Source organism: Acipenser ruthenus, chromosome 9 (genome assembly GCF_902713425.1).
Source record: "Acipenser ruthenus chromosome 9, fAciRut3.2 maternal haplotype, whole genome shotgun sequence".
NCBI classification, from domain to species: domain Eukaryota; kingdom Metazoa; phylum Chordata; class Actinopteri; order Acipenseriformes; family Acipenseridae; genus Acipenser; species Acipenser ruthenus.
Window position 1 is genome coordinate 45,911,188 of NC_081197.1, and position 26,963 is coordinate 45,938,150.

Consider the following 26,963-nt stretch of genomic DNA (forward strand, 5'->3'; position numbering starts at 1 on the left):
GACGAGTTGAATGTTTCTTGTCAAATAAATAAATGTTGTTTTTTTTCCCCAGGCTGGCAAGTATAGCTGTGTACAAAGTTGATCAGAAAGCAGGGAAGAACTTTTAACGCTGTCTGCTCCAGTTTCCTGGTAAAGAGGCGTTTCCTTAGGGGGCTTGTGCTTTAAGATAGTTTCTTTCAGAGACGTGTTGGGAAAGGGAGCGACATATTTGGACATGGATACCTGGCTAAAGCTGGTCCTGTTTGTAGCACTTCACCTTTCTTCTACCGATGGATACGACGGAGGTAAGGAATGCGTTTAGTTCTCCTGACCGTATTGCAAAAATCTCTGTTATTTAATTTTAGTTTTTATATAAGCGCTGCTTTACTATAGATTCTGCACAATCCACACAATTGTGTTATTATTTGTAGTACATTCCGGTTGTCCCTTACGCTTTTTCTACTTTCAACATCGCAGTATTTCAGGCTCCTGTTGGAATCGGTGGTTTTTTTTGGAGTTGTTTTGCAAAAGTTTCTACCAACCAATCTATACAATGTTTGCCATCATTCAGCTCAATTAAATGCTCTATTTTTTAACTCGTGCATTCTCAGCAATTTGTTGACGTGGGAGGAATTTTGACAGGAGTAGGGAGGTATGGAAAGTTGAATATTTTCTGGCGCGCGCAACTACTGTGAAATGACAACCGTATTTTCTTTGGATGGTGTGAAGATTACACAATTAAAATATGGACACGTTTAACAACCATAATAAGCTAACCATATACAGTAACACTGAATATTTAAGAAACTCCAGTTAACCCAATTTATACTGGATAACACCGTTGTGGTGATTCTGGCTTTAAATTAACTTAACGAGGCATTTGTGTGGTTCTTTGTATACAATCTGAATGCGTTTCTTTTAGTAGGTACGTTTAATATAATCTATGAACAACCACAGTATTATGGAGTGGACAAAATACATTTCGATATATCGAAACATTTCAAACATACATTACACTATGTTTTCAATGTGTAGCACTCTATGGGCTAAGTCGACCACCAATTTAAGTTAGAAATTGTAGCCCTTCCTATCTCCCCTGCACAGAAAATAGATTTGCATTATTTAGAAGGCTATAATTGACTGACTTTTTATCAAGATCTTTAACTAGCGTTAACAGTAAAATAAAGGTGTAAGCTGTGTTTCAGCTGGTTCAGGAGTCAGATAAATTGGTCCTTTAAAAACCCCTTTACTGCAAAGTCAACTGTATGCTGTCTAAACTCCTAAATGAATCTATTTGTTGTAAATTTATATGGGATTGTATATACCTGCTGGGTGCTAAGTAAGTGTAAATGAGGATTTACCACTGTTGCTTTTGCAAAAATCTAGACAGACTGTATTACACTTTGTAGGATTATGAAGTATGTTTCTGGATAGGTAAAGGACAGGTGCTTTATAGTATGGATGCTTTAGGGGCCTAAATACTGTTTCAAAGTTACTGTATATATATATATATATATATATATATATATATATATATATATATATATATATATATATATATGTCATGTGATTGTGAGATTTATAAGCTGTGGTTACTAATAAAACATTTTGATGGCTCTCCTAGATTTTGGGGTCTATTCCGATGATATAAACAATCTGCATTAACTCCACTTCATTCAGAGGGATGACAAGAGGGAAGCAAGCTACAGTTACAAGGCTGGCTCCTGTTGTTAAATGAAAAGTAATCCTCTGTTCCAGTCAGTTCTACTGGGGAAGGGTAGTCCATCATATCTGTGTCCTTAAGCTTGCCACCAGCATCCATCATGTGGAAACGAGTGCCAGGAAAAGAGTCACCTTGTGGTAACTTTCCACTGTGGAGGCCCGCAATGTTTTATATGACAAGCCAGTGAGAGACATTTTCTTGTAATTTCAGCAGATTTTCCTGTAAGTGAGGTGCGTAATAATAGGGCAATGGTGGCACAGCAGATGGTCATTTAACAGATTTAAAGAAAAATAATAAAAAAATAAGGGAATTGCGGTCCTGAAGTGCCATTCTACACCAGGTTGAACAGGTACAGTGTAATTCAATATTTAACTGCTATGGGACCCGGATAGAGGTTTAATTGGTTCAATTAAACAGTTAAGGACATGGTTTGTACAACTGGAAGGGTCAGAGTTGCTTGGACAAAGTATAAGGGAGGGATTGTACAGTACTGCAACCAATGCAGGTTTTTAGAAGATCAGTAAGAACTTCAGAAGCAAAGTAAATGTATGTCTGGTTTCCAGTAGCTGTTTGATCTAAATTTTGTCAAGTCGCTGTTTAAAGGATCCCAGTGGTTCAGCATTAAAGACATGGCTACTGTAGGTAACCCTTTCCATACCCTCACCACTCTGTCTGCACTTCATTTCCAGCTGTGTCCTCTGGGTTCTGGTTTCTGTTCTGTGCTTAAATTGTTGGCTAGGGTTAACTTTATCAACTCCTTTTAAGATTTTAAAGGCCAATTAAGAACTACCTCATTGAAATGTGTTCCCTGCTACAGTAAACCTCATAGTTACCTGAATATTTACCTGCATTAATTACGTAACCAATTGAAGACCTCCAGACTCAGAGTTTTTACTGGGTGAGTAACTCCTGTATTAACCGTATAGTCAGTTCAGAGCAGAACTATCAAGACCTCCAATTCACAGATTGCTGGAACCTGATAATGTTATTCCTTGGCTGTGTTTTCTCAGAGCAGGTCACATTTACATATTTGCTCCATTTATCCGTCCGCCATTTGACTGTTTGTTAGATTGGCACGGAATTAGGTTCTTTACTGTACAGGCTTTGTGAAAGGAAAAGAAAAGGTAATACAACTAATAACACACTAGTAACAACATTACATTTGAACAGTTTTATTTTCCTTTCAGAAGACTAATAAAGGCTTTGATTAAATTTGTCCACTGTGTACTAACCCTTTATATTAATGAAAGTGTTTTTTTTTTTCACCAGAAAGTCTTTGTGCTTGTAAACCCGTCTCCACATGCATACTGTATGTTTACGTCTGGGAAACCTCTTCATGATTAAGTTGCTTAGTAACCTGTTGCCATAGTAAATATCAAGACAGTCGGGGCTATGATTTACAAAAAAAATATTTTACGATCTAAAGATTTAATTCATGAAGGTACCCATAGTTTCAAAGAGGTAAAAGGGTAGTTAGAGTACATATAACTAAATCAAAGACAGCCCAAACAATACAGAGTGGCATTGACTGCACTTTTGTATATAATATTGATTATACGTTGGAGGTTTTAAAGAAACAGGAGCTATTGAAAATGTATTATAAGTAAAGTAAAGCTCATAGTTCAAATGGCACTAGCCATCCTCCTTGAGAAAACTGATGATATGACACTTACATGCTGGCATATGAACATAATAGTTGTGTCTGCATTAAAAGTTTATAAGTTCTTTATTGTGCTTCTAAACTCAGACAGAATGGGACATGGGTTTGGAAGTGATCAAAAACATGGGCTCAGTGACAGTGATGTGAGCTTCGTAACGCCAGCAAAGGAAAGCATCAAAAGAGCTGGCTGTGCCGCCTTCTATCATGACAGATGCCTTTATTCATGGTAGATGAGTATTTGTGGTATAAACATGCCTGCAAACACTGTACTGTGCTGAGACCATCACATATTTATATCTTTACCAGCAGGGAGAATTCTGTGTTAAGGCTGGAATGCACCTAGACCTTCTAAACTGCATTGTTTATTAGCAAACTCTTTTTGAAGTTCATGTCTCCGATATACACGGTACACGGGTTTTGTCAGTAGGGTATAAAACCAGCAGTAAGAAAAGGACTGATTAGATGTAGTGAGTGTGCAAGGCGTTACAGTTGTTCTGGGGGATACAATTACCTTCTCTAATTTCTACAGCAGAGTTGGGGCTGAATATGCAGCAAAGTCAGTTCTCCAAAATGACTTTTTTTTTTTTTTCGACTTTCCCTATAGAAGTACCCAGCAATCGAGAACCTGCAATCGACCTTTTATCAAAGGTTTGTTGTTTTTCACTCATGACTGGAGCTGACCCCCAGCAGTGAGAAGCAGCTTTTATAAAGGACAGTGTATGTGTCAGGGGTGCCTTTTGCGGTCATGTGAGGGACAGCCATTTCCATAAAAGTCCCTTTTAATAATTTTTTATCCAAATGCTGTACAGCCATATTGTGGTTGTTTAAACAGGTATGCATTCATTATTATGCATGAAAAACAAAAGTGAAACTGCCCGATTATTTTTATTTATTTATTTATTTATTTATTTATTAATTAGCAGATGCCCTTATCCAGGGCGACTTACAATTTTTACAAGATCTCACATTATTGTAGCATTTTTTGATGGGGAGCTTTTTGTCCTCTAGGCTCTAGCTTGCAAACGAGGCGGTGCTCCACAGAGTAAACTAAAACCACACCAGTCACTTTGCAGAGCAGTGTGTGTTAATTTGTCAACATGGATCTGCCTTTGATGGCTTGTCTGCGTGTTGCAGCAGGCCTTGCCTACAGTGTAGAACTCGTTTCTCATAAGTAGTGCTTGTGTTTGTTACTGTAGCCCAGCAGACCCTTTTATTCATTTAAAGTAATATCCAGTGTCTGTAATGTTTAGATGTATAGTACCTTCCCCAACCTGTGCTGGAATTGAGCCTGGAGTCGAAAGGCTTCTATTCCCATTACTGATCCAAAGAGCCACTGATCCTTTTATCCCTTATATGGTTAAATTGTACAATATTGAGTTATTCAAGATGCAGACTCGCTCCCCTGATACCCAAAAGCCAAAGGCACACAGCATAACCTCAGCTTTGTGTCATCGCCAAACCCTTAGGCAGCCACATCAGAACATGTTTCACTCTCCTTTCATCCACTCACTGCAGATCAGAATGAATCACACCGGGTCCAAACTGTGGATTCCTATAAAACCTTAAATTCATGTTTAAAAAGAAAAGAAAATATATGAAAATAAACTTACAAATGACAGCTCTAAATCTGGTCCTGGAGCACCATTATACACCAGGTTTAACAGCAATAATGAAGTATATAACTGCTGTAGGACTTGAACGGTCGTTTTAATTCGTTCAATTAAGAACAAGGTGATGATAAATTTGTAATATATATTTTGTATTATTATTTTTCTCTCTTTCATTCTTTGATATACTGTCTCAGATGTATTTCGATAGCAGTGTGGAATTGATAAGGAGATTAAGTTAAACTGCTTGCAATTACTTGCAGTTGACTGTGGATTAATTTACACGTTGAGCCTTCTCCGATGGGTGTCTGTAAATCTTCCTTGTTGCTTTAATAATCTAATCGGCAGCAGATTGTAATCCCCTTTGCCGCTTAGACAATGTAATTGGGCCCTTGTGTATGTTCTGAAACACACATTTAACACAATTAAAATAGGGGCCTGTCAGTCAGTTGCATTCTTTGTTCAACAAATTAAAACCTTGACATCTAAGTTTGAAACTGAACTTCCATAGGGTTAATACATAAAAAGGCCAATCTGTTAGTTGCAGTATACTGTTGGCATATTAGTAATTAATGAGTAATAGCCACAATAAAAAACAAAACAGCATAACATATAAATCAAGTTTAAAAAGAATACTCAACAAAAAAAATCATTGTATCCTGAAAGTTTAGAGTATCTGAAATCTACTTAAGAAAAACAGACCAAATCACAATACTTGGCACCACAACAGTCACTGGTGTTGCTTGCCAGCATCAGCTTCATTGGTAAATGGAAACAGATTTCAGCAGAGCTGAAAAGATTTGTTTAATTTCTTTGACCTTATTGGCTTATGCCTTGTTGAGGTACAGTAATCATATGCAATAAAAGCAGTACCGTATTCCTTCGAATTTCAGACACAGACACAGACTTGCAATCCTAACTCCGGGGCAGGGAATAGCTACTTTATCTTGCAGAGACTGGAGCAGCACAAACTGTCCCTAAAGCTATCATGGCGCAGCTGAATGTTACAGTCGCCAGGCCTGCAACCTGCTTTTCTCCCTGCCCGACCGCTACGCCCTATTTATACCCCCCGCCTATTCACTAAACCCTGTTTCGGACATGACCAAACCCAAGCAAGTTCACCACCTTACTAACCACACCTGTGCTTAACCTAAAATCACAGTAAAACAACCTATTAAACCTATTTTAGCAGGGGAACCTGTGAATTATTAACATGCATTTATACATTCCTACAACCCAATCCTCCGTTGAGAACTAGCTAGAGCTGTGCTGCCCATATGCCTGATTGTAAACATTATTGGGGTACCCTCCCGACATGCTACAATATTGAATTATATTGGAGCCAATTGATATATGTTAGTTCCTGATTGCTTAGGGGCTGGGGGTGCTGGACGTTGATTGAGGCCTGACGCTGGTGGCAGGATTGTGTTGCATGCACTCAGTTGACAACTAAGAACATTGCATTGCTTTTTATTAAAGTTTTATTTGGTGGTTTGCTATAGCCCTACAGGGTTTTTTTGTGTTTCGTGTTGTCACTTCAGCATTGCCCTGTGTACAGTACAGTGAGGCTCTGGCAGTTCTGTATGCAGAAGGCACTGCGTACACCACAGTTTACCTTTACTGTAAATGAAGAACTGTTGGAATGTTATATATCCCAGGTTGTTATATGCATGTGAATGATGACCAACAGCCAGAGTGTATTGGGAGGGTAGACCAATGATGTAACAGAGTGGGGTTCAAGTCTGTAATAATAGCTGATGATAGAGGGTCTTAAACGGTCCATAACCTGAGGATGTAATAGTTGTGACACAGCATCCGCATGCTTTAAATCCTCTTGCACATGGAGTACAGCAATCTGACTGGACAAGGGTAAAGGAACATAAAGAACATAAAGAATAAAGGAAATAAAAAGGAAAATACTGCATCCAAAGCTTGTCGAAGTATCTGCCATTTCCTTTCTGATCAGTTTTGCTCATGCAAAGAGCACAGGGAGGATGGTGATTGTTTTTCCTAGTGACAGGTGAAATGAAAGCAGAATGAAATTTAGGGAAAAGCCAGAAAATGCTGTACACCTTCCATATTATCCATTCTTGAAGATGTAATACAAGTACTGTGCTGCATGCCCTCTGCTGGAATTGAACCCTACAGTAATTGCTATATTTCATGTTTCATTCTGTTCAATTTATTCATGTGGCCTAAAGAAGAAAGGTGTTTCTGTGTAATAACTATGTAACAATTAAATCACATTACAATGGTGGCACAGCATTGTAGCTGCAACACAGTTAATATAATTGCACTGTTTATTCACAATACACCTTTAAGACATTTTGAACCACAAAAAGGCGATTCATTGACTCCATGTTGCTGGTTTGGACGGAGAATCCACGGATTCATTGTCAGGCATGTTTTCCATATTATACGATATATGGTCAAACCAGCACACCAGCACACCACACGCTTCTCGCTCTGAGCTCTGCCCTGTATTGTTTTAGGTTCTAAAGCTGCTTGCTTGTGATGCTTTTTTTAATGCTAATTCTTTTGTTTCTAGTTTCTTATTTATTTTGTGTTGTAGGATCTGGATATACAGCGCTAGAAGATGATGAAGATTTTCATGTGCGTATACATGAAGGTGAATGCTTTTACTAATCACTAATACGCACCTGTTTAAGAAGACAGTAAACTAAACCTGCATGAAGCCTGCTGTTTCTCCATAGTTGCTGTTTCTCCATAGTTGGTTTGAACCAAACTAGGGCAAGGGGAGTCGAACAGAATACAATTGGTCAGTATGGACCCTGCAACAATTAAAACAACCTGCTCCAGGATCATCTACTGCACAAAAACTGATCCCGTCATGTCCGCTCCAATAATCTCAGTTTTTAGCATTTTGCAATTACACATAGTACCAGGTTGGCATTGTAAAATGCAGTACTCATACCTGGTTAAATAAAGGGTTGATTGATATAACTATACTGTACCTACATGGTGTAGAGTACATGTCTAAACACAGTATTTAAAGGGTGTACCCAAACGTCTTCAATCTAACAAATGAATGTAGGAAGTGTTATTGGGCTGTAGGCCTTTGCTTGTCTCAGGAGAGAGGTGTACAGTTGTTTAATTTTTATGGTATCGATGTCTATTGTTTACAGCTCTCATCTTTTTGTCTTTTTACAACTGATTCCTTCAAACCAACTTCGCCACTTTTGTGAAATGTTCTATAGAAATGAATCTACTGTATATTTGTGTTTGAACTGTTTTAAATAGTTCTTGTTATTTTACATACCAGTGCTTTTTCACTGTTGGTTTCTTAGCTAACTAAAAGATCATTAGACTGGCAGCAAATATTCAAGCACTGTAAGAAAAAGAGTTGAAGATAAAAAAAACCCCAGCAGATTCTGACAGAGCTTGAAATTTGAGGTGTCTTTTGGCATTGGACTGCACACAGTCTAAACAGAGGAACTGTACAGAGTGGCAGCCAAGTAGCCAGACCACAAGGACTTACTTTCACAAATCAGAACTATAAACAATTATTATGCAAAAGCAGCCAAGAAATGAAGCTGTACGGGCAGTCAACCAGACACCAGAAACAGTTTATTTTCACTTTATACAGCAAGTAATGCAAAGTGTACTATTGACTTCTAGCCTGTTTTGAAGGCTTGACTTTGAACAGTGGGGAATAATGTATGGTGGAGACTATTGTTCCTATTGGGATTTGATCCAGCTTGAACTGGACAGCAAGTGGAGAAACGTGACTAGATCAGCCTTGGGTGTACATTAGTGGAATTTAGATGTTGCTGTAGCGAAAAACTCAGAGGTATTAAACAAAAAGTATATTGTCTGCTGGGTGTATTTCAATTACTCAGAAAGCAGTAGTGGTACAGAAAGATTTGAAGTAGTAGTGCTTTTTGAAATGGATTGGGTTCTGCTTTAACACATTGGGGACTATCCTAATGGTCTGAAAAGTGGTGAATCAATACATGACTGCCTTCAAACTTAAATATATTTCCATGTGATTTGTTTTAAATAAAAACTTTGAACAATAATTTAACCTCTATGAAAATGCTTGTAAGTATACAATCAAAAAGATTGTGTTATTTAGATGTGCCGCTGTTTATCATTAAAATAGACCCTATTATAATTAATTGATCTAAATCTCTTTATATATATAACTTGTTTATTTAGAAAATATCATATTATTAATGTGGTAATAAACTTATAGGGAACATCAGTTGTTTTTTTATTGTTTTGAGAACATTCCTGCACATTTTATAACCATTTATAAATGAAAACATATATTTTGAATTAATTAATAATAACCTCAAAGTTTGCTCTTGGCATGCTTCAGAAACAAAAATAACAGAACAGGTATGATACATTCAAGCCCACCTCCACAATATTATTCTGTTTGCTTAACTGATACTGTTTGGAACTGCAGTATGCAATGAGAATAAAGCTTATCAGGTTTGATATACTGTATTAATACAAAGAATTACATCTTGCCTAATTAGTATGAATTAGTCCATTTGAAATACTGGAGAATTAACCTGGAGAGCTAGTGGAGAAACTGTCCTTCAGAACAGATCAATGGGAATGAAGGCTCCTCCTGCTTCCCACTGTCCTGAACAGAACAGGTGGTATTGATCCTAAGTCACGGATCACACATTGTCTTCAAGAGGCTTTTTTTGCCTACTATTTATTGCAAAAATGGAGGATCTCCTTCTCACTTGACCTTGTTTTGTTCCTGCTGACAGAGGATCCTTGGTGCGCTCCCATCAAGGTAAAAAACGGTCAAGCCAGGTGTCGAACCCCCCGAGGAGAATACTACAAAAACGTCATGGGATCCCGGTGTAACATTCACTGCAACAAGGGTTACGAAATGCAGGGGCACCCGGAGGTCCTCTGCATGTTGAGCAAGCGGTGGTCAGGCAACTACGCATGCAGAGGTGAGCAAGACAAGCAGCCACTGCTGGCTGTGTACTGTATTATCATCAGAGGGATACAGTGCAGTGGACTGACTGAACTCTGAACCTTGCTGATTGATGCTGAGCTGATAGGATTGGTTTTTCAAATCTTACAACTGGACTGTAAGTTTTGTTTTCCGTTATAAAGTTGGATATTCAACACAAGACAATTCAAATGTTATACCTTGTGTAAAAATAACTAAATGGTTTTGGTTTAAGGACAAACGAGATTGATCCTGTCTGCCCCAAAACCAAGAAACAGAAGCAAGGCCCCACTGTACAATTTGAAAACCACGCCTTGTATCTCCCTTCTCTCTTTGGTTTATATCCTACTGATACAAATGTAAAAAGCAAGTGATAGTAATACTGGAAAGCTGTAAAGTATCTCTTGCAACAACAACACAAGGAGTTAAGCAGATGTCGGTATGTTCACAGACTGCACACTGCCCCCTATCTGCTTCCTCCGGCATGCAGCTCCAAGACTAGATGCTTAAATTAAACAGGGGGCACTGATTCATTCAGCTAGTGGGGAATGCAGTAAACCGCTGAATGTTTTAGAATCTTCGCAGTCACTAGTTTGAATGCCTCCATTCATTTGATGGTAATGAATGACATGAATACATTTGCCGCACAGACTTCTTCAAAACTGTACTGAACAGAGATTCTCTTCTAGGATTCCCCAATCCCTTCCCCAGCAATTCAAGAACTGGGTTTAATCTTTAAAACAGGAAGTTGGGCATCAAGTTCCCCTGTTACCGGCTCAGAGCAATTTCCTATCTTTCTTACCATATAATCTTGTATCCAGGGATTGGAATGTTGTTGTCACATTTATAAAATAAGCGTGTTCCATGTCTCTGTGTAAATAGACTTCAATTGAGGTTGCATTAGTACCCTTATAAAAGTTTACCACTGTATTTTTGCAGTTTTCCTATGCTTGTTCCCATGGTTATACCATAGTTTGTCATGTTTATTAATGTAATTTGCCATACTTTGCTGTTCTTTACAATGCTTACCTATGCTTTACCATGCTTTCACCAAGCTTTATTACACTGTGCTATGATTTTACTATGGTAAACTTTTGTAAAGGAAGATGCAACAAGGTATACTGTAATATAAAACTGCCCTACACTTGAATTCCAGACATACTAACTCTTTAATATAAAAAATATATAATAAATATAAAATATGGATCCCAGGATGCTGTTGTAATGTGTCCCAGGTCATTGTTTCTGACATAAAACAAGAACATAAGTTGACAAATGTTCTGGCTAATACTGATGAAGGTGTAAGCCAGAAAACTTGCCAGCTTAATTTCTTCTACTGTAGTTCACCTCAGGATTCGTGTATGGGTGGGTCTTTTGTAGTTATGGATGCTCCTGGGTCTGATATTGCCCCAATAAAAGTTTACCACAGTCACTTTATGCACTATGCTTTTACCACGATGTTCCACAGTACAATTTACTGTTGCTTGGTTTCAGAAATCCGCTGCCCAAAACTGACTTTGCCAGCCAATGGAGGAATCAAGTGTTCCGACGGTTCATATTTTAACTCCAGGTGCGAGTTCTTCTGCTCCCCTGGTTATCAGCTGAAAGGAGAGCGCTTTGTGACCTGCATGAGTAGCAAAGCCTGGACAGGGAAGCACACATCGTGTGTGGGTAAGTTACAACACAGCGCAGATGCTTCTGCTTACACACTTCGATTACCTTATTTAATTGTCTTGTGGAAGTTCAGAAGCTTTCATGATGACTAGATAATTAGCTGTAATTTGTTAATTATATGTTTGTTCCAGTGGTTTATCAATGTGAGTTTTAAATGTAACTGTAATTGCTTTAAAGTGTGCTAAAAGCAAGGGTGTAAGCAGACAATTAGAGCTTAAACAGATCTTTTTAATTCAAATTTGCCTGAAAAGTAAAACCAGCTTGATTGTTACAGCTCAATTTCACTGTAGACTTCATCAGACGCCTGTGCCCCACTCAGTTCAACACACATTGGCTCCTAAATGAATTACAGCACCGTCTCCTTCCACATTATTGTTGAGGCTTCTAGACTGTGAGGAAATCTGGCAGGAGATCTAGGCTGTAGATTTAAAAGACATTCGGATTAATAGAGCTCTGTGTTCAATTCAAGGATAAAACAAGCAGACAGCTGCAATTACATACAATGCAAAAACAATGCTAATGCAAACCTGACGTAATGGAGTTATTTTACTAATTTTTATTTTTATTTTTTATATATATTAAGAAAAGCATCAAAGTCCTGTAAGTCTGAGAGGAATCTCCTGAGCATCAATAAAATCATTCACAGTTTTTTTTTATAATACAATGGCACATTTAAACAGAGTTTTGAGGAATCCATTCTGAGTTGTTTTAACAAGGGAACATTAGTAATATGGAAATATTCTCCAAAATCAGTAACATTACACTTTTTAATCAAGTTGAACTCATGTTAATTCTAGTTCTATAATAAATATACACTCAAAACAATATTATTTCCCAATAATTAAATACATCAATAAGTAAAGACTTATTGGATCAATAAATGGGCCCTTGAGTCCTTGAAGAAATCAATATTTTTTTATTTGCAGACCTGGCCATAAAAAAAAGTAATTCCAAGAAAGGCCAGCAGGTGGCAGAAACGTCACAGTTTTCTTCAAGGCTGCAGTGTTCCATTTTAAAATTAGACTTTTTTAAAATCCTTATATAAATTTATATGTCGAATTGTATTCTAAATATATCCGTGCCTCACCTCATTCTCAGACAGAAGATCTGATTATACCATGGTAATATTAGGACACTGTTTTATCACTCTATCAAAACTCCAAGTCCTCAGCTGCTGTGCCCGTTTTGTATTACTGCTGAACTTGAGCAGTAGTGAAATGTTGTATGAATAGTATAGCCAAGGTAACTAGCAGCACTGACCTGGAGTGTCTGTCTGTCTGTCTGTCTGTACTTTATCAGTACACCAAGTAAGATATAAGCTAGAACAAACATGGGCCAACTGGACCAAAGCAAATAAGATGCTAATTAGAGGATAAAGACAAGATGCCAGTCTGATCTGGAAGAGGAGAAAATGACCTTTGGCATAGAAGAGTCTAATAAGTAAAATTCAGTAGACAATTAGAATGTAGGAACAGCTTTTGACTGAATCTCTCAAGGGTTTTTTTATGCCAATAAATCTTTTCTCACCTAGAGCCCAGAGTACTGGGTTGTAAAACTGACCTAACACAGTTTTGCACAATGGCTAGGTTAATGAATAAAAGGCTGAGATGTCTTGGTGACATTCCAGAACTGGTAAGCTGTCAGTTAAAACCCAGAGCAACCAAATTGCCTTCTGTGAACGAAATTACATCAACTGCTGAATACCAGTGTTGAACAAAAAACACAGCAGGTATCATCTGTTTCTTAATGTATTAAAGTCCATAAACAGATGACATTAATGTGTGTCATACAGTTGTGTAATACAGAAGTGAAGTGCTCTTGAATGTACCCGCTCCTGATTCGTGTGGTGAACACCCACCATACGTTGTCCTGCAGCTGAACTGCCTGATTTTGACACTCTTGCAATGCAGTTGACCTACGTATTGCTCACAATGCATATACATCCACAACCACTGCAATACAGGTTACTAGGACTTTAGTCTGCACTGAAAAGGTATACCGCTGGTGAGCCCACGGCTCCCTCCACAAACAGTGTTTCACTTCCAGAGAGAACAACACCTGAGTACTGGTGGCTTCCAAGGGAGGAAATATCTTCACACACGTTTCCTCTGTCGTGACTTCTCCTGCCTGTATGCAGACTAGGTATAGAATTTAATCGTTTCAGTCAAATTTGAGAAACAGTTGCTGGGTCATTCTTCAGGCTCTAAATGTCAGATATTTCCATATCTTTGCACAGCAGGAGTCTGTTCAGAATTGTACATTCTGTAGGGTAGCCTAAATAGCAATTCACTTTTGAAAGCTACCAGAAAAATCCTTTTTATGCATGTTATCATAATTGATCTGTTCTGTCTCATTGGGTTATACCTTGAGAAGAAGTGTTGAACAGAGATCATTTCCTCTGTCTAAATACAGAATAAAGTGTGCCACATGTTCTTATGTTGGTCCTTCACTGTGGAATTTCCTAACTTTTGATATAATTTGATTTAAAGATTTAAGGCACGCTGGTTAGACCGTTACTCATTTGTTTACACTGAATTATTATTTTTTTTAAATTCTGGGTTTGTATTATTTGTTGTCATTTGCCCCAGGATGTTTGTGGAAATTAGACTTTTGGTTTGAGGGACTTGGTATCTTTGGAAAACTAAATTGAAATGGAATTAGCTGGTATGGGCCTCCCAGACCCAATGCATACTGTTATTAGATGTTCCTTTGGACCAAATTATATATCATTACATAATCATTCTGAGCCCCCTAGATTAGAAGACAAAATAAATCAACAGCCTCAGTGGACTCGACGAAGGCAGCTCAACAGTGCTGGAAACACTCCATTTTAAATGGCAGATCTCTGTTTGTCATTTTTGTCTTTTCTTTTCCCTTTGTCCAGATGTGGAACCGCCCACTATCAAGTGCCCCAGTGTGAAAGAGAAGACCGCTGAGCCAGAGACGCTGACTGCCCGAGTGTACTGGGAAACCCCTGAAGGAAGAGACACCGCAGACGGCATTTTGACCGAGTCAGTCCTATCTGTTTGCTAGTCGATCTAGATAAGGAATACAGTATGGTACAATTCTGACAAGTCTGACCCTTTGAAAGCTGGAGGCATAAACAAACTTGGCATGTGTTGCTGCATGATAAAGGTTGAAATGCGCACCTTCCTTGTTGTTAGGCTTTCGACTGTCAAATTCCCTGACATGGACCTGTGCTATATAACCATTTCCTTACTAGCAAAAGCCATCTAGCTGCAATATCCAGACAAGTCTGAATTGGACCCTATGAAATATTCGTAATACTACACAACACTGCATATATACATGCATACCCATTTCAAATAATGTGTAGATTTTGTATCATTCTTGTATATGATACCCTTAGCAGAAGTACCACCATAAAGCCATGTGACCTGCATGTTTATTTGGAAGGGCAACCCACATACAGACCACAACTTCAATAACATGTCTCTCGCATGTAAAACCACATACAGGCCGTATCCACTAAATGTGGTTTTGCCTTTTTTAGTCACAATTTGGTTTCTTATTTCAGTTCCACATTTCTTTGGTAAAGGTGACCAGAACTCACTTCCTGTTTGTTTGTTTAGGTGCTCTGAGCTGGTTCTAAATGTTTCGTGGAATTTAAATCAAAGTTGTATTTGACAACAGTCAGTATGGGGCAATATAATGCTGCTTTCACCAACTTAATTAAGATATTATAGTGTTTAAAAAACATATTTATTTGTTTTAGTTTCCAGTTTAAGACACTGAAACTATGTATTACTTATCCCTGGGCAGTTATTTTGCTAACTTACTGAGCGCTGAAAGAATTACAAATAGAAATCTTTTTATAAAATGTCTTTGAAATGTCCTGTATTCTGACTGGCTGCTGGCATTCCAAAGCTATACTTGGCTTCACCTTACTGTCTCACAACGCATCCAGGGCCTGTGGTGATTTTATAACTACTGCACACTGTGCCATGTGTTCTTGCTTACATATCCTATACCCTTTGACTTGACAAGCATTGGCTAAGCTATGTATGTATGAGTTGTTTCCACATTGTAACACCCATAACTTTAGTAACTCAAATTATACAGTACATTTGTGTGACATATTGCCCTTTTCAGAAAGTATAGAAGCAATGCTTGTCCACAGCTCTTTGCTGTTGTGTCAGTTCTGCAGCATGAATTAAACATATCCTCAAAGATAACAACTCTTATTTTATATACAGCACACACAGTCTGTATTTTATTGCATGGTGAATAGTTGAAGAATGTTAACAAAGGGAATGCAGTGGTTTATTTCTAAAGGCTTTGTGTCTGATAATAGTTCTTCTCTTTTCCAGTGTGACTTTGAAAGGCATGCCGCCAGGCTCTTACTTTCCAGAAGGAGATCACAGAATCCAGTACACTGTGTTTGACAGAGCAGGAAACAAGGGCACCTGCAAATTCGCAGTGAAAGTGCGAGGTGGGTGTTCGGTCAATCGCAAATGAATATCCCTATTCAGGTATGCTTGCATGATGACTCAACTGTCCCCTTTGCTGTCGTGGTCTTACAAGAGTCTGTGTCCAAAACCTGAGCTGTCGAGGCATGTTGCAAAGTGTTACTGCGTGTGTTTGTTATACAATCAGGTAAAAACAAAAGAAAATAGGTGTTCACAATACAGGCGATAAAAAATGTAAAAATTATCGTCACATGGCAACACGAGACAAAAAAAGCATATGTACAAACAATAAGCAAGTACAGGAACTAGTGAAGCAGAGTTGCATAGTTCATGCTGTACAGAATATTTTCATAGATTTTCTGCTATCGGCCAACCAGATGAATTGCTAAGAAATTCATTCATTCTGAAATTCATTCATTCTAATTGAAAAACGTCTATGTTTTTGTGCCATCACCGTGATTATCTTTAAGGCAGGGATGTTGGTGGAACTGGACTACTTCAGAAAAGCTGGGGGAATTGAAGTTTGTTTGTATATTAAACTTCCCTGTAATGCATTTGGAATGTCAAAAAAATCCTTTCAGTTTCTTTTTCAAATCCATTTTGAATACAGCTATGAAAGTCGTCTTGAATTTTTTAAATTTTTTTTATTCAAATCTAACAGTGGCGTTAACATTAAACTTTAAACTAAGGTGTTTATTATTTTTATTAAGTGTGTTATCATTGAATTGTATTAGATTAAGTAAGTACAGTTTCAATATCATTTGAGATACCAACAACAATAAAGAAACCGAAGTGCATTGCTTTGAGTCCCAGTCCTGTTGTTTGAAAGTGACACTGCTTGTCCTGCAGCAGCTGCCTGGTGGTTCAGTTCTTCACATATTTGTTTTATATTTTGCATGACCTTAATAGTTTTGTGTCTTCTCACCTTTCATTTCACATCATAATGATAAACCATAGGTGAGAACACTGTCTGCTGTCTAAATGCAGTGAAATGAGATGACAGTCTCAGTAATTCAACACCTGGTACCTTGAAAGCTGTTTTTTTGTTTGTTTGTTCTCGTCTTGTTTGCCTGAGGATATCAATGAGAAAGCTTGTTTGTGCAAAACCCCTACATTCAAATGTATGTGATGTGGATATTAGAAATGCATTAATGGTTGGAATTCTAGCTTGTTTGTGTGCTTACTTCTCTAGCTTTATACTACTCATGTCCCCAATCACCATATTCTTTTTTATTTTAACTTTTAAAATTGTAATACATTTCTGATTAGGATTACCCCCTCCTTCCAATCTCTGGATTCACCTGTACAATACAAACCAAGTATATTTTAGAGCAAAGGACCATGTGTGTGTATCTGTGTGTGTATATTACACGTATGTTCATGCATTTCTGTGTATACACGGAACCCTATGGTTTGTTTTCCCTTATTCTCATTTTTTTACAGTACAGATGAACCCGCTTTATATCATAATTGCCGTGCAGGCATAATTTGTGATATAAAGCGGGTCATGATATAAACCGAGTTTCATGTTTGCCACGTTACGAGTGCAAGAAAAAAAGAAAGAAAACTAACTGAATTAAAGAGCAGTATTTTAACAATGTGCATTTAGTCGTTCTTTACATTTAAACAAATGCATTTTACTACAGGACTGTCACAAAGACGGCCGGAGTGGGTGGCGTCAGACCAGATGGAGGAAATAAATAAACAGAGAGATGGGGTTTTGGTAAAGCTGAGCGCGTGATTGCGCTCAGCATTTAATAACAGACAGAAAATAAAAGGTTTGAAACAACAAAACACAGGACACGGCACTTGTAGCCAAAATAAACAGACGAACAAAACGGACTAGACAGTGCACAGACAGACGAACAAAACACGGTGAGCAGATAACACTAATATTTACGTTCTTAACGATTTACTTTACTCCTTCTCTCTCTCCCGTTCTCCACTCACCGAACACCTAACCACGAGTGACTAAACGTGCATCTATTTATACTGTTGTGCTGGGATTCAATTACTAATTAATTACTCACTTGAATCCCAGCACGTGAATTCATTACGTGAAACCCCGTGTTCACATATTATATTTTAAATGCACGTGCGTGATGTGCAATCCCGTGCCTAAATACAAATATACACTTTTTAAATACACGTGAAACACAGACCCGTTTATATCCCGTGTACCAATGACTATACACCAACATTTACACACGCAACATACATACACATAACACAAATGCACACAGGGGCGGGGCGCTTTGCCACATATACCCCCCCTTGTGCGCAGCACACATGGCCTCAATGGCCACCTCCCCCCTTAAAAATCCAGCAGTCCAGGACAAAGTCTCGGGCTGGGAAGGGAGGCTTCAGTGGGCCCATGGCTGGCCATGCTGTCAGCACCCCTGCCGGTAGTGGCACGGCTGACAGCCTGTTGGTCCCGTCCTGCAGCGAAAAAGCTGCGGGGGCAGGTGGTCCCCCGACCTCCCCCTTCTTCGTAGCCGGCAGCTCCCTCCTGTGGGGCTCCGGCCACAAGAACTCCTGCAGCGAAACTGCTGCTGGGGAAAGTGGTCTCCAGACCTCGTCCCCCTTCTTTGTAGCCGGTAGCTCCCTTTGGTGGGGCTCCGACCACAGTACTGCCGGCAGCGAAGAAGCTGCAGTGGGAGCAGGTCTCCGGACCTCCCCCACGATCTCCGGCAGCGAAACTGCTGCAGTGGGAGCAGGTCTCCGGACCTCCCCCACGATCTCCGGCAGCGAAACTGCTGCAGTGGGAGCAGGTCTCCGGACCTCCCCCACGATCTCCGGCAGCGAAACTGCTGCAGTGGGAGCAGGTCTCCTGACCTCCCCCACTTTCTTCGTGGCCGACAACTCCCCTTGGTGGGGTTCCGGCCACAGTACTTCCTGCTGCGATGCGGAGCAACTAGCAGCCCCAAGCAATGCGGCACGGCTGGCAGCCCCAGGCGAGGGTGAAGCGTGGCAGGGAGTCAGGACCAGCCGGGATGCGGGTGTTGGCCCTCTTCTCGGCCTCTGCGACCAGGCGATTCTTACCCATGCTTCCCTCAGCAGCCTATGCAAGGGCTGCGGAGGGCCGCCAGCTTCACGCCCTGGTCTTTCTGGTGAAGGGAGAGGCAGCTCCTGCTTCTCTCCCCCTGATGGTGATGGAGGCAGAGGCAGCTCCCGCTCCTCTCCTCGTGATGGTGGGGAAAGTGATACCAGCAGGCATTCATCCTCTGCTGGTGGGGGAAGTGATACCAGCAGGCATTCATCCTCTGCTGGTGGGGGAAGTGATACCAGCAGGCATTCACCCTCTGCTGGTCGACAGGGACCCAGCAGGCATTCACCCTCTGCTGGTGGACATGGCGGAGGCAGAGGCAGCTCCTGCTGCTCTGCTGCTGCCGGTGGAGGTGGCGGAGGCAGAGGCAGCTCCTGCTGCTCTGCTCCTGCCGGTGGAGGTGGCGGAGGCAGAGACAGCTCCGGCTGCTCTGCTCCTGCCGGTGAAGGTGGGAGCAGCGTGTAGTCTCCTGGCGACGGAGGTAGGAGCAGCATGTCGTCTCCCCCTTTTTCAGGGGACTGGTGCTGCTCTGCCTCTCTTGCAGGGGACTGGTGCGGCTCTGCCTCGGAAGGGGAAACCAGCAGGCATTCTTCCTCTGCTGGTGGAGGTGGGACCAGCAGGCATTCTCCCTCTGCTGGCAGCTTGGTTCCTAGGGTTATGGAAGCCCCGACTTTCCTCTCTTTGGGCTGTGGACGCACCGACTCCTCCCTTTTGGGTTGTGGACGCACCGACTCCTCCCTTTTGGGCTGTGGACGCACCGACTCCTCCCTCTTGGGCTGTGGACGCTCAGGCTCCTCCCGCTCAGGTACTGGAGAGGGCAGCAGCTGCTCCTCTCCCTCTTGCTCACTGGAAGGCATCCCTCCCTTGTCTGCAGCTAGGTAACCCAGCACCACAATGGTGAGGTCACGAACGGATGCCGGGTTGTGCTGTTGCTCCCAGTCCTCCCATCGTTTCCCATCTCGCATCTGCAGTGCGTGAATAACCATGGGGAGGTCACTGGCGAAGTTCCCCTCGGGGTGCACCAGCCAGTCCCATATTTCCCGGGACGGTGGGGAACCCGGTGGCAGTGGGGGTAGAGGGGTGGCTACTGCCCCGTTGTGGCTGTCCTCCTCCCAGCCCGGCATGCAGGATGAGGGCTGCAGCTGTTGTTGTTGCTGCTGCTGCTTCTGCTGCTTCCTGCAGCTCTTTCTTCCCATCCTCGCTTTACTATTTTTTTTTTTTTTTTCCTCACAAAACCCCCTCTCCTGGTCTGACGCTTGGAGGCGCTATTATCCCACGATGACACCACGTGTCACAAAGACGGCCAGAGTGGGTGGCGTCAGACCAGAAGCAGGAAGTAAATAAACAGAGAGATGGGGTTTTGGTAAAGCTGAGCGCGTGATTGCGCTCAGCATTTAATAACAGACAGAAAATAAAAGGTTTGAAACAACAAAACACAGGACACGGCACTTGTAGCCAAAATAAACAGACGAACAAAACGGACTAGACAGTGCACAGACAGACGAACAAAACACGGTGAGCAGATAACACTAATATTTACGTTCTTAACGATTTACTTTACTCCTTCTCTCTCTCCCGTTCTCCACTCACCGAACACCTAACCACGAGTGACTAAACGTGCATCTATTTATACTGTTGTGCTGGGATTCAATTACTAATTAATTACTCACTTGAATCCCAGCACGTGAATTCATTACGTGAAACCCCGTGTTCACATATTATATTTTAAATGCACGTGCGTGATGTGCAATCCCGTGCCTAAATACAAATATACACTTTTTAAATACACGTGAAACACAGACCCGTTTATATCCCGTGTACCAATGACTATACACCAACATTTACACACGCAACATACATACACATAACACAAATGCACACAGGGGCGGGGCGCTTTGCCACAAGGACAATTACATTCTGTGTCATTAATTGGAATGAAACAGTTTGTGTCATTATCTTAAAAAGGCATGCATTGTTGACTGATGAGAGCTATCAATTAGGAATTGCAGTTGGTCTGTGCATTTCTATATCGAAGACTGACTATTAAAGAAGAAAAATTTGGCAACGTTGGTGTTTTGGTAACTGAACTGTATCCCATTAAGACCGCCCACGCAGCATTTGACAGGCTGCAGAAAATGTCGAGATGATTATTGGTTGTTGGTTGCGTTGAAAACTAACTTTACTTAGTAAAGCTCAGCCACACAGTATTTGACAGGCTGCACCAAACATGTAAGCGGGTTTGTGAGGTGATATTAAGAGAAGTCATTTCTCAAACAACATATGGTGCATGGTGAGTGGCTTTTGAAAAATTGTGATAATAAATGGGGTATGATATTAAGCGAGGTGATATGAAACGGGTTCATCTGTAATAATAATAATAATAATAATAATAATATGATAGGCACTTTAGTGTGTCTGACTTTACTCTATAAGAGCTCAATCATTCAACCCACAGATTAACATCTCAGCAGGGTTAGTGATTAGATTGCGAGGAGTGTGAACAGTACCTTGCGTATTGGTGGAGGAGTGTGTGGAAGCTCACACTGATGCTTTTGTGCTGTTGTACAAATTATAGGAAACAAACTTCATTAGACAAACGTTTTGAATGATGATTTAGTCGACTTGACCTGGTTTCTTATGCGTTTAACATTAGAATTCTGATTGAGCGTATTGAAGTTGCAAATGCTCTCTTTGCAGAATTTACCAAAGATAAATACAATAGGGGGTGTGTTTGTCATTCACTATGTCTCCATCTCATTTATGGATAGGGTCATAGGAAAGGGATACAGCTTTCAAATAGACTCTTCCCAAGCTGGCCTGTTTATGAAAGGGTTTGCAGCCTCAACACACAACATGCACCTGCCTTATTAATCAGTAAAGGGCTTTCCTTTTGTTACACATGATGCATGTTCATTTACAGCTAAAGGCTTCCCTCAGTCTAACACCCAAAACAAAAGGTGGATGGTGGATTTCATTTGCCAAATGTTCCTGGCCAGTTGCCGAGCTCAATTTGAACAATGTTGACATGGAAACACAGTCTGCATTTAGTAACCTGTATCTATTATCTTCTAGTTCGCCGCTGTGGCCGTCTGCATCCCCCAGAAAACGGCTACATGAAATGCAGCAGTGATGGAGACAACTACGGGGCCACGTGCGCGTTCTCCTGCATGGGGGGGTTCGAGCTACAAGGAAGCACAGCCAGAGTGTGTCAGTATGGATTGACCTGGGCCGGGACTGAGCCATCTTGTGCACGTAAGTATAACAGATATGATGAATGAACTGCAGGAAGAACTCTATATGCTATGGCATATACATTGTGTAAAATGATATTTTTTCTACCTTAGAACAAGATGAACAAACATTCTTATTTATTGGTCTGTGAAGAACATACTTCATGAATGTGCTTTTGAAAGGTTGCAGGCTCCATGGACAGCTCTGTTACTGAAATAGATTCTTTTAAATTGCTCACCATTTCAACACCAACATATATTTATACTACTTTGGCTTTTAGAAGAATGCCAAAAAGTTGATTTTACCCAATAACGGTACAATATAACCTTGCAGTATGTAAAATATAACCTTGCAGTCTGTATATATCTATTTCTATCTAGGCGACTTGACATTGAGTGTCATCTCATTACCAGTCCATGAGTGATTTTGACTGCCCCTTGGCATAGATTTAAACACCGTTGCATGTTTGTCTTGATCACTATAAAGCAGACTAGGCAACCATTACTATTCAACAGAGACGCAGAATGGTGGTCTCAAAGCATAGAACCAGATTATTCCAGTAGATCATCATTTACCTACTGCATCTCCCAACTCACTCAAAGGATTTCTTTGACTTTAGATTACAAGGTTTGAATAACCATGTAGTGTAATTACCTTGATTCAAAATATTCATAACATGTTCTTCACTGTAACTATCAATGGTTTTCATGCTCTTACATGGTAGTGTATTTGTGAAATAAGTGCATGACATGGAAACATGCACAAATACAACTACAAACCTATACCCGTATTCGGAGCAGCAAAGACGTGTCTTCTCCAATAAAAGATTCTATTAATATTAGTGTGACAGTGTAAAGAGGACATTGAGAATATGTAAATACTGAGTGGTCTCCCTTTGTTCAGTCAATGACTTCCCAAATATACACACATCCTTTTGATATGGTTGGTAATGCCGTGCTCTGTGTCAGGAAGATTGATTGAATAGTGCTGTTTCGCAGTTCTGTTCATTAGGAATAAATCCATTTCTACGAGCAATTTGTCTGTTCACAGTGTAAATATTCCAGAGGTGTTTTTTTTTTCTTCTGGTAAGTAGATGGAATCATAATTTTAGTTTTCTTTACAAGGAAAAGTCTGCAGGCGTTTTCATGCAAAAATGTTTAGGATATTGTATTATACTATTTACAGCATACAATATTAAACACACCGGACCCGATTGATCAAAATACAATTTTCACAGATTTTTTTTGGGGGGAGGGGGGGGGAAAGTAAAATAAAACTGTTGATTTTATATTATGTAACAAGCAACGCTGGAGTTTAATTAAAGGATGCAAAAGTGTGCCTATGTTGGTTGATACTAGTTATTTTAAACAATAACCATTTGGTTTTCCTTTGACTAAAGCAGATTTAAATTGTATTTTTCTGTAAAGACCTTAATGAATCTGGCCCACTAGCTTTTGAGATCACAGAGATCCTCTCTTTAGGTGGTAAAGCAGTAATCGCTAAAGCGCTTTCAATTTCATGCTGGCTTGCTAAAAGATATGATCTTTTGTGCCTCACCACTATTGTGTACAATAAGGCTGTGTGAAGTCAAGAAGCTTCAGCTTTCAATTTTTAGATGGCGATTAATGTACGATTGGGTTATTTTGCTGGGGAACCAGAAGGGGGTATTGGCAGTCGTTTGATTTTCATTAGGTGGTTAGGTAATGGTGTGTACTGCAGGAGGGATTTGGTGAACTCTACGTCCTGCTTCATTGCAGCTATGAATATAAACGTGGCGGTCAGGTCTGCGGCAGCCCTGCTGGATCAGTTCTATGAGAAGAGACGGCTGCTCATTGTGTCTGCACCCTCTGCTGCCAATCATAATTACAGGTTCCAAATGGGAATTCTTCAGGTATGTGACAAATCCAGCTAGTCTCTCAGTGTAGATAGAAAACCAAAATTCAACCCGGTTAGAAATAAAAATTGTTAGAACTATTTAAATTTTGTCTTGTAAAATTATTTTTATACTAATGATTTTGTCGTTATAAATGTGGAGCAGATTGGTCATTGGTTTCTAGCTCAAGCCAATGTTTTTTTTTACTACCTTAAAAAAATCAAACACAAAAAAGCAACTACAACTGAAACCTATAACCTTTAAATTCCATTCTTGTCAGAACAAAGTATATATAGGCACCACAGATTTTATAGCCTTGAGGTATCTATTGAAATGAGAAATGAAGTCCATCTTTTGCTTAGTTTGCATAAAATCCAACGTTTGTATGCAGCAAAACATTGTTATTTTATAACAAAATATGAAACATCTGTTCTATAGTGCTGTAAGATACATGCTGGTTTTCAGAAAGCCCATCGTGAGGTGGATATCTGCTTGTAATATACAGCACTTTATATGATAATCTTTAGAACTTGTTCCGTCAGTATTGAGTGGGCTCTCCTGTTTATCCTACTGTTTCAGCAAGCTCAGTGTGGGGTGGACATGAGACACATCACCATCATTGAACTTGTGGGGGTTTATCCAGCGCAGATTGGCAGGATCAGACACAGGCTCATTCCACCAGGCCTCGCCTTGCAATTGAGGTATGCAAATCTGTATTACACCTGCCACTGGGAGATTACTGATTGTATCAGAAACAAGATGCACCCTCATTAGAAGGTAAGCCTTATAAATGTGGCTTCCAACCTTAGTGTTTTAAAGAGGGAGCACTGTACACCCCTGTGAGGAAAGCTTATGTGTAGTTGCCATTCCACCAGCACTACTTAATCTGCTAATATGCCAAAAACCATTTGAGATGCTGTGGCAGGACGGCTGCGTGGTGACGTCCCCAGACCAGGAAGCTGACAGAGACACACAGGTACTGCGAGTGAAAGTGCTGCTGCAAGTTTTTATTTTAAATAAAAGGTTTGAGGAAGAAAACAACACAGCTCACAGCGCCAAGTAAGAGTTTAAACAAAACACACACGCACAACACAAAAATAATCCCTCCACCCAAACAAGTACTGTGCTGGTGCTTCCAGCACGTGTAGCAATCTTTTTATTTTCGTTTTAAACCTTTCTTCTCTCTCTCGCTCCCTTTCCCCCTCTTTGAACACCCATCTTGCTGGTTAGCATTTGTTAAATAAATACAGTAAATAAAGAGTGTTTCTATACATATGCATTTTCCTACTGGTAATACAATCAAAGGGTTAAAAGAGCTTCATTGTATGTAGATCCTGCTCTGATAATACACTTGTTCCGATCGCTTTCTATTTTGTTGTTTTTGTCATTGGCGCACATCCATTGCAGAATGGGATGGAAAACATACTTCATTATTCATAATGCTCCTGCCAGCTATCCATCTCTTTCCATCTCAGTAAACACCAACAGTCAGAAGCATTTTAATGACATTGCCTCATATTACCATCTGAAACAGGAATCTTAAACAAACTTGCAACTGCATAAACATGTAAAACAGCTGGCAGAAATGGATGGTGTGCATTTGACTCCCTAATAGAAATGCTTTACTATGATCTCAATTGAGTCACACTGAACCCTGTGATCTTCTAATCTATTGCAGTATACCATGGTAAAAGAATAGCAAAGTGTAGCAAAAGTACAAGCACAGTGAAAGCATATTAGACACCTCAGAACTTCAGAAGCACCAATCAGAAAGCTCAATTTCAGCCCACTTGCACATATGAGATAGAATGTCCAACTTTCATACTGACAATAAGAAATATTCAAATCTAGTTTCTCATTGAGAATGTATATATAAATGAAAATGATATATAGCTAGCGTATTAGCTTAATGGCAGTTTGCACACAAGGACAATATTTAGCCTTAAACTCCTGCTCTTAGTAACCTGCTTCTTTGTGTCTTCCAGGTTGTTGCTGCAGATCTCCCATACGAGTTACACCATGGTGCTGATTGACAAGCATGGAATGGACAAAGAGCGCTACGCGTTCCCCGTCACTGCGGCAGAACTCTTCACACTGATCGATACTTTCCCTCTCAGAAAGGAAGAGATGAAAGTGCAGGCAGAGGCTGGACAGACCTGTAATTAATTCCATCGTCCACTGTGCCCCGCACTGGGATCAAGTCGTCTACCTGAATTTACTCAAAGAAGCATGCCTTTTTTATATAAATATGTACAGAAAGTTATATACTCATGTTTGTCAGTATGCATGATAGGCTTAGCATTTTGGTTTTCTGTTATTTAAATGCTGCGACCAATCATTTCAGTTTTTTGTTTTTTTATAATGTGGGAGAAAATCTCATCATCTATGTGGCCCAAACAAAATGTTTGTTTTAATATTTATGTTTTGAAATATTTCAGTTTGTGACTTGTCTGATTTTTATACTGCCATTTATATCAATCCAATTGCAAGCAGTTGATTGGGTATTTTCTATTGGTATATCAGTAAATGTGAGACATTAAAATAACCTGCTTTCTTGTATTCCGCGGTAATGGCATCTTTCTGTGTATACACCATATTTAAAAAGTAAAGTTTTTTTCCATCAGTAAATATTTTTTGCTCAGTACATCACTGTTCTATGAAAAATCACCAGAAAGTAGCAATGGAATTTCATATTCGGAATAGGGTCTATTCAGTTGATTTGTACAGTGGATAATCTTAATACCACCACATTTTTAATCCATAAAAACAATCTTGCTTAAGTTTTATATTTGTATATG

At 39.9% G+C, this 26,963-nt stretch overlaps 1 protein-coding gene across 2 annotated transcripts; it reads left to right on the top strand.

Annotated features, from left to right (window-relative positions):
• Nucleotides 1–26,951, top strand: LOC117405490 (sushi repeat-containing protein SRPX-like). Of its 2 annotated transcripts, XM_034008586.3 has the most exons (10): nucleotides 1–284; nucleotides 7,542–7,598; nucleotides 9,718–9,909; nucleotides 11,406–11,582; nucleotides 14,470–14,596; nucleotides 15,917–16,038; nucleotides 22,134–22,313; nucleotides 24,050–24,183; nucleotides 24,745–24,866; nucleotides 26,151–26,951. In XM_034008586.3, exons 1-10 carry the CDS (start codon nucleotides 215–217, stop codon nucleotides 26,329–26,331), a joined length of 1,362 nt encoding a protein of 453 aa, XP_033864477.3. In that variant the 5' UTR covers nucleotides 1–214; the 3' UTR covers nucleotides 26,332–26,951. The 2 variants fall into 2 exon arrangements, with proteins under 2 accessions (XP_033864477.3, XP_033864478.3); XM_034008587.3 differs by lacking the exon at nucleotides 7,542–7,598 and having other exon boundaries at nucleotides 3–284.
• The last annotated feature ends 12 nt before the right edge of the window (nucleotides 26,952–26,963 follow it).